Source organism: Mustela erminea, chromosome 6, assembly GCF_009829155.1.
Source record: "Mustela erminea isolate mMusErm1 chromosome 6, mMusErm1.Pri, whole genome shotgun sequence".
Taxonomy (NCBI): Eukaryota; Metazoa; Chordata; class Mammalia; order Carnivora; family Mustelidae; genus Mustela; species Mustela erminea.
Genome location: NC_045619.1, coordinates 63014761 through 63023865, shown reverse-complemented (window position 1 = coordinate 63023865; position 9105 = coordinate 63014761). Strand labels below are relative to the sequence as shown.

Sequence of the window (9105 nt, the reverse complement as noted above, 5' to 3'; positions counted from 1 at the left end):
TCAAGCTCAGATATTAGATTCTTAGACAAATGATTAGACAGGATTTTAAACAAATGAAGACATATTTTAGGGGCACCTGGGTGGCTCAGTCAGTTAAGCATCCTACTCTTTATTTTGGCTCAGGTCATGATCTCAGGGTCATGAGATCAAACCCCGCTTCTGGCTCCAAACTCAGTGAGGAGTCTGCTTGGAATTTTCTCTCCCCTTTCCCTCTGCTCCTCCCCCTGCTCGCTTGCTCTCTCTCTCTCTCTCTCTTTCCGCTTAAAAAAAAAAAAAAAGACATTTTTAAATTAATGTGACTCAAAGGAAAATTTTTGCATAAGGTTTAAATATATAGAAACATTATTAATATCAATCCTACACAGAGACAAAATATATTTTGGTATTTATAATCTTGCTTTTCTGTGACCTTTTCTCTTATTCTCTGAATATCCTCATGTTCTTCATTTCCACGATCAAAAACCTGCTTCTTAAAAAAGATTGGAATTCTACTCACACTGTAAAAAACTGATAATACATAATCTCTTCCAATTTGAAAGGAGACCAAGTCTTATTTCAAAAGAATAAACTTCTAATTGGGGCAACCTCAGTTTTTGTAAACACTTTTATTTCCTGTGTTTAGCACACAGATGGCAGTCAAAGGACACTTTTTAACATTTTAAAATATATTTTTTCATTTTAAAATACTAAAGAAAACCTTCAAACCATCTGAAGCCCTCACTCCCTATCCAATTACTTTGATGCAGCCTTTAAAACTTTTGCATGCATGTTGTTTTTAGTTCTTATTTATAACATTCATATTTTTATGACTGGAATTTTGGGAGTTTACTCATTCATTCACTCAAGAATAATTGATAAAACATTTGCTCTGTGTCAGCCACCAAGCTGAATGCAGGGAATAAAATACATAGGTAAAATATGTTCAATTCCTACCTTCCTGGAGCTTATGACTGGTGATGGAGACAAAGAGTTAACAAATAATCACAAATAAATGTAAAATTACATTTTGCTAAGTGCTATGCTGCTACAAATATAACCAGAGGATTCTTAAGCAGTGAAGAAGTCAGAGACATTGAAGGAATGGTGATTGAGCCTATATCTGAATGCCAAAAATCAGTTAATTCAGTGGGAAAAAGAGCACTTCAGGAGGAAGGAAAATCATAGTCAAAGGCCCACTGCATGAAAATGGATGGGAACATGAAGATATGGTGCAAATAAAGAGTTTTCAATCTGTATACTCAAGGGTTTCTTCATAGCAAGAAGGCATTCTGCAACTAAATCTTTAATGCTTTTTGTCTAAATCTGATTTCATCCTCAAACCATCAGATTTCCTAGGTAGATGCTTTAGTTTTTCCTTTAAATTGTCTTTTTTTTCCTTCACAATTTGGTTCTTTATCGTTTCCCCCCACATTTTCAGATTTTTAAGGGTAACTTCTTTATCATTGATTCGGTTTTTTGGCCACTGTCTTCTTTTAACCTTATCCAATGTGTGTTTTAACTACATTCTTATATTATTTTGCATCCTTGCAAACTTTCTTTCTCTTATTCATAAGTTTGTTGAATCACCACCCCTTCTTGTTTTCCCCTAGGATATGTATTCCTGTCTAATAAATGCCATTGAATTAAGGATTAATATTCTCCCTGGATTCTTGGATTCTGAAGTAGATCAGATTATCTGAGACATATTTTTAAATGTTTTTTTCCTTCAATGTACATATACATTTATAAATATATTCTTTTAAATTATATCATTTTATAACATTTAATAATTTAATTTAATGTTCTTTTCCTTTAAAGTATAAGCTCTATGAGATAATGTCCTTTGTTTTATTTACTATATTTCATTTTGCCTAAAAGATATTTGATATTCAATAACTGTTGAAGATATAAATATTCAAGATGTTGCCTTTATTTTTTTTGCAATGTTTTAAAAAACAGCTTCATAATTTCCTCTCTTTTTTGAGATAAGATCCCATCAGACTTGTAACACAGTAACCTAGCATGTTGGTGGCTTTTCCAAATCTCTGTTTGTGGGAGTAAAGAATCCTTTCTCAGGGCTACAGCTTGAGAACAGTTTAAGATATATATAACTTCTAGGCTAATTCTCAGATTCCAAGAGGCATTCATTTTTTGTGACTTTACTATACTCAGGACTATCTTCTATCTTGTGGCTTTCTTTTCTGTATCTCTTTACCAGGAACTATATATATATATATATATATATATTTTTTTTTTTTTTTTTTTTTTTTTTTTAAGGAGATGTTCAGGCTGTATGACAAATGTTTTGAATGAGAATTTCTGGTTGGGCGCATGATTGGTTTCTTCTAAAACAAGGAGTTTTGGGCGCCTGGGTGGCTTAGTGGGTTAAGCCTCTGCCTTCAGCTCAAGTCGTGATCTCAGGGTCCTGGGATTGAGTCCTGCATCAGGCTCTCTGCTCTGCAGGGAGCCTGCTTCCTCCTCTCTCTCTCTCTCTCTCTCTCTCTCTCTGCCTGCCTCTCTGCCTACTTGTGATCTCTCTGTCAAATAAATTTAAAAAAAAATCTGTTTAATTAAAAATAAAAGAAGTTTCACAGGTTATTCTAATGCCAGAAAGTGTCTTTTAGCCTACTAAGTATAAAAACTACAAGTTTTAGCATTCACTATAAAGCTGTTGTCATCTAACAAATAGAATATTCAAGTATTTGTTCTCATCCACTCTCCTCTTGTCCTAATTTTGGGGATGTGAAAGCTCTCTCTTGGTGAACCCAAAACAAACACACACAGACACACAAATATGCAACTGAGAAACAACTGGTAAATTATCTGGTACAGATTCCATGTCTTCCAGGAACAGACAAATGAAATGAAGACACATCTTTTAAGTGGGCTTTGCTTTCTCAAGTAAATGTGTTTCCTTAAGCCACTTCCATGGTCCTAAAAGAAACTTAACACATTCCATAATATGTTGTTCGGCAATCATAGCTTGCAAATTCTAAAATATCTCTATTTCTCCAGCAGTATTTTAATGGAAGGTTGGAAGAAGATGCATCATGGGCTCCTAGCTGAATGCAATTTCAAATTATAAATTAATAAGGTCTGTGAAATATATGACTTAATACATGAATGACAGATGTCATGATAGTATAGTGGTTCTATCATACTAACTTCATGCTTGAGTTATGGGGGCCAAACTGGCTTAAAAGGTATTGGGCTTCTCTCCTTATTTAGTTTATTGATTTCTCTCCTCCCTTTTCCTCTCCATTTTTTAATCACTGGTTTTATTGAGTTATAATTACCAGAGCAAATATTTTTTTCTATTATTATATACTAACCACACTTCTCACTTTAAATTTGTATGGAACATGTGTCCTGATCTTCACCTCAAATGCACAGCTATATCCTAAGCAATGCGTGCTCTCATTCCTTTTCATTTACAGTCTGTTTATTGTTACAAATTCACAGGTGATTCACTGTACCATCATAAGGGTGGGAGAACTATTAGTGAAAGACCAAGAACTGCTCAAAATACCATGCTACTAAATTCACACAATGTTGTTTGAAATACAACAACCTAATTTTTTTTCTCTCCCCTTACATATGTGTTTCATTGTCTGCTCTGGAAGAAGGTACAAAATATCCATCATTATTTAAGGATTCTAAGTTTGCTTCATTTGTATCTTTTCTTCCATTTTCTGATGCCTTGGTATCTTTTCCTTGATATATTTTCTTCATAGCGGAAATTAATACAGCAAATAAAATAAGAGCTAAGAATCTTAAGCTCTCCATCAAGCCCATGAAGGTATTTCTGTGAAAAGAGAAAAAAGTCAGTTTTCATGTTGAAGTATTTAGAACAATTTATAGTGTTTCTTTCCAGTATGCAGAAGACCTTAAAAGAAAAAAAAAAATGTTTGAAATTATACATAACGATACTAAGGCAGAAATTCTAGTGATTTTTTTTATTGACAGATAGAAATTTTAAATTATTTTAAAAGGAATATTAAGCCACAGAAACTAAGGGTGATTAACAATCTACCCAAATGCTTTCCATAAAAGTAAGGTGTATTTCGGATGTTTAACTTTCTCAAAGGCAGATTAGTTCACGTGTAATGGAAATGAATTATAAAGGAATTGACTGTGAGATCACCAAAGTGAATCCATTTAGATAGGAACCAAAATTTAGTTTATAGGCTAAATACAGTCCACAAGAGCTGTCACGTGGACTACTGGAAGTTCTAGTGAAACTATATTAAATTACCTAGCACACATGGTCAAGTCTTGCGATTCTTAGCTTAGATTGCACATTAAAATCATCCAAGGAGATTTTAGAAATCCCATTCCCAGGGCACACAGCCCTTGACCAATAAATAAAAATTTCTGAAGATGGACACAGAAATTTGTATTTTTTAAGGATCTTCAGGTGATTTTAAAGAACAAGAAAGATTGATAACCACTGACCTAGTAGCTTAGGAAGCACTCACTGGCCTAATGACATTGTTAATTAAATGTAGAAAAGCTTTAGGCACAAAAACCTTGAAAAATTATTAGGTTTAATTGAAGGTAAATGGAATTATATAATTTTGAATTGTTTAGGCTTAAAACTTTTAAAATGACAATATAATGTTGTAGTGTACCAAAAATAACAAAAGAAATATTTTAAAATATCAAATACATTTGTCTCATTTTGGGGTTATGTCAAGTAGTTCTACCCCAATGTTAAACTTTTCAGAGTTTCCATTGAAAATAGAAAAATTACTATGCACTTTTAGTTATGTGACTGTAGCTGAGAAAACTTGAATAAAGTGGGTTTAGATTTAGGATTGATGTCATAATATAGGTTTCAATTCCTTGCAGTAGGAATTTATTATTATTTGTCTTTGTTAGATAAAATTAATGAACAGTTATCTGGTTATCACAAAATATTAAATCCAAAAAAAATCATAAAGTGACTAACATTTTCGCTGTTTCTTCATTGGGGAATACATGGCTGTTTTTAAAAATTCCACTGCAGATGATCTTTAGGTAATTACTTGTAAAGTACTTTAGGCAACGAACACAACTGACCAAAAGGAACGTGATAAGGGCCATAAGAGAACTTCAAAGTATTAAGAGTTCTAGGAGTGTTAGTTATTTGTAGCTGGTTGGAATGGTGCCAACTTTATGACAGAAATCATACAATATATAGTTGTATGGAATCATACAATATATAGCTTTTTCAGACTGCCTTCTTTTACATAGCAATGTGCATTTGAGATTCTGCCTTATCTTTCTGTAGCTTGATACTCATTTCTTTTTATTGCTGAAAAGTATTCTGTTGTATGAATATATCACAGTTTGTTTTTCCATTTACCATGGAAGACCATCTTGGTTGCTTCAATTTTTTTTTTTTACAATGATGAATAAAGCTGCTATAAACATTCATGTGCAGATTTTTGAGTGGGCATGTTTTCAGCTTATTTAGGTAAACACGAAGAGCACAATTACTTGACCATATAACAAGCCTATGTTTAGCTTTATAACAAACTCAGACTCTTCCAAAGTGACTAAATCATTTTGCATTCCCACCAGCACTGAATATGATTTCCTGTTGTTCCACATCCTTGCCAGCATTGGTAATGTTTATTCTTTTTAAGAACTCTTTATATATTCAGAACATTTGCCTTGCGTCTGGTTGTAAGTTACAAGTTCTTTTTCCAGTTTATCTTTTGTCTTCGAAATTTGCTTAAGTTTTGTGACACAGAGTTTTAAAAATATTTAATCATTTTTTTTTCTACTGTGGTTTTAGGGGTGTGGGTCTTACTGAGAAACACATTCCTACTTCCTAGATAATTAAATATATTTCTTCCACAATTTTTTTTAATACTCATAGTTTCATATTATAAATTCGTGTGTTTGAATAATCTCTAATTAATTTTTTAAGGCTAAGGTACTTCTGTGACTATTTCTTTTCTCGATCCAGTTATTTCCCTATGAACAGAACAATATAGAAACTTTTTTTTTCTTCCCATTGACATATTATCAGAGCCCCAGCATCAGTTTGTTTCTTCTTAGAGAAGCCAGAAGATCATTGAATATAGGTTTTTTTAGTATTAGGAGGGATTTTAGAAACAACAAAACAAATTTTAGTACAAATCCCAGACCTTTCTCTTATTAGCTGTATGATTTTGAACAAGTTACTCATTCTCTTTGAGTCTTTGTTTCTTCATATTTAAGGAAAAAGGAGAAAAACATTCATTTCCTGCAGTTTCCAACTATTAAAATGAGATACCATGTTGCCTGATAAAATACTGAATGCAAAATTCATTAAAGGGTGGCTATAATTATTATTATACTGAAAACAACCTTTCATCGTTTGGGAACTAATATAATCAAAGGAAAAATCAATTAATAAAAATATTTATAACAACTTACCCATATAATGTGGAATCGTATATCCTGCAAGACCCTCGCTTCCCACAGCTGCTGGTTGACCACTTCATACATGCTCTATCAATCAGAGCCCCAAAATATATAGGAGCTGGAATTCCTCCTGCAACGTGAGATGAGAAAAAGCCAATCCAAGGAATGGTTTCAAACATAACTGGGTGATATTTCTCATTGATACATTTTAGATTAAGTAAAAGTTGAAAATTTTGGAGCATGCTTCCATTGTTTTGATGTAAATTTACTCAAGGATCGAGACTGTTAGGAATCTCAAAGTCTCAAATCACATATAATAGCACAGATATCTGCTATCTCCCTCACCCTGCCAACACACAGAGGGAAGAGAAGAGGGAACATTAATTGCCCATATGCTCTGCTCTTCTTATTATTACCAATTAACTTAAGCCTAACTGGCGAGAGGGAGAATGTTGTCAGCACAGAAGTTATGTTGGTTCATATATAATTTTCCTAGGCAAGGAGAGCTGAAAAGTGTGGGAGTAGAATTGTACCTTCTCATAGAAAGGAAAGACCTCTCAGCGCAACTATTGCAAAGTCAGGAGAGTTTTCAACCCCAGTTTTAAGAAAGCTAGCACTTCCCCCCCTTGAAAAGTACAGGCCCAGTTTCACAGTATACTGGGCTCTTGACATGTTGTCCTTCTTTCTTGGCTCAGAGCTCCACTTTGTCACAATCTTGCATTTTCTCTCCATTAATTGTATGCATTTTTAATACTTCACCAAAGCAGTATAGGCTGGCCAAGTTGGGGCCTGTGGCTGAATTTTGTTTCTGTTAATGTTCTGATCACAGTACCTGGGTGTCTGGTGGTCTGTGCCTAAGCCAATTTTTATCTGTAGTGAATGATTTTTCACAATGCAGGGCTTTTTTAGAAACACAGATGTTGTCTTACAGCAGAAGCACTCATCTGCTTATGGCTATTTTAATAAACTCTGAGATACACTCCTAGTTCTAAGTATTGCTAATTTGACCAAAATTTTAGAGACATGCTGGTAGAGATCTATATTCCATATGGTATATCTGAAGTGGTCATGATTTTACTTTGTTCTTTTTGTATTTTGATGAGTGACTTTCAATTTTTATTTTGTTACATAAAAATGGTAGTGATTCATATTTCAAAATTGTATTGATTCCATTTATTTCTAAATCTCATTTTTCTAAGAAAGATAAATCTGGGATGACAAAAGACTGGTGCCTCGGGCCAAACATATCTGAGAAAAACTGGTACTAAGAAAACGTGTAAGAGATTTACAGCTTTCTACAAACAGCCACCATTTTAAAAATGAAAAATACATGTCAATAATTTATTTCTCCCATATAATGCCACTGGTTTTAATGCCAAAGTTTTCATTAAATGTTTTAGGTAGCCTGCTTGGTGTTTAGTCATTACTGCAATTTTGAAACTTCAAATAATCTATTTTCCAAATATCCTTTTCAGTTTAATATGCTCTATAGACCTCCCACAACTTACACATGTGTTGTATTAAAGACAGCTTTTTGTGAATTGAAGACTACTACTCAGGAAGTATTTTTTCCAAAAAGTAGTTAGGTTCTACTGTGCCATATATTGGACATATCAAAACAGTAAGCTCCCATTTAGGATTGCAAAATTCCCTTTGTTCTCTTTTACGTCACTAGAAGAATTTCCACTAGGCTCATCTTATTTCTTCATCTAAAGGGGAGTCCTAGATTCCCACATTCTCCATTGGAGAGAGGTATCTCCATTGTATCTGGAGGCAGGAAGCTGCCAGGACAGACAGAAATGCAAGAGCAGAGAAGGATAGAACAGAAGGCTGGGATGAGAACTAGAGGGTAATCCTGCAGCACCTCCACCTTATTCTCTCCAAGCCTTTTATATTTCCTCTTTTGACCTTTGAGGATCTATGGCCTTCTCCCCAAATATACTTCTTGGACAACTTCTCCATTCCACTTAGCCAGAGTTCTGCTTCTTTCTTTTGCTTGCAAGGATCCCAGGGACTGACCCCTCCCACTTCCTTTTCCTTCTGCCATCCGTGGTTGCTTCCAGGCCATGGTCAGTCTTCTATCCCAATCCCTAGATGAATGAGGCTCTTTTCCTAATATTATTGTTAATACGTCTTAAAGGGGCACGCACAGGAGTGAGGTCAGAAATTGTAGAGCTAACAATAGAAATCTCTGTGGTGTAAATGGCAAGTTCATAGGGATAAGGGGAAAAAGGGCGATTTCCTAAATCTTATGTTAATCACCTCATTTGAATATTTAGAAATAGAATTCTTACCTCTGAAGTCTAAGGCGTACTCTTAAACAATAAAAAGCACAATATCCTGGGCTTGCTTTCATTCAGAGCACTCCCTTAGTCCAAGATGCTCAGTCCTACCTACAAATTTAGTTCCCATTTCCTCTTGCATTTTTAACTTCTGATAAAGATCAGCTTCCCCAGACTTAGAGAAGTGGGCAGTGGGAAGCAGAGCAACAAAAAGTCCTCTTAAATCATGCAATCCCGGCATGACTGGGTTCCCAGGCCTTCCAAGCTGTTTTGGGCATTACCCTCCTTATGTGGAAGGCCCTCCACTCTGCCTATGGGAAGTAATATTCCTAAGTCGGAAAGTAGAAAAACTTTGAAAAACACCTATCTTTGTGTTAGAAGGAGTGTAAAACAAATATTATGACTTTTTGTTCTAGTTAAAGATAGACTTGGACTAGAATTAATGATC

The 9105-nt window shown here is 34.4% G+C and overlaps 1 protein-coding gene across 4 annotated transcripts in view; it reads right to left on the bottom strand.

Moving 5' to 3' along the window:
* Positions 1 to 3403: 3403 nt before the first annotated feature.
* Positions 3404 to 9105, bottom strand: part of SLCO1B3 (solute carrier organic anion transporter family member 1B3) — a 65415-nt gene continuing 59713 nt past the window's right edge. For all 4 annotated transcript variants that reach the window (XM_032347488.1, XM_032347489.1, XM_032347490.1 and 1 more), the window contains 2 exons: positions 6388 to 6505; positions 3404 to 3784 (listed from right to left, as the gene is read on the bottom strand). In XM_032347488.1, coding sequence (XP_032203379.1) covers positions 3571 to 3784; positions 6388 to 6505 — 332 coding nt within the window. In that variant the 3' untranslated portion in view covers positions 3404 to 3570. The remainder of the gene's footprint in view (positions 3785 to 6387; positions 6506 to 9105) is intronic.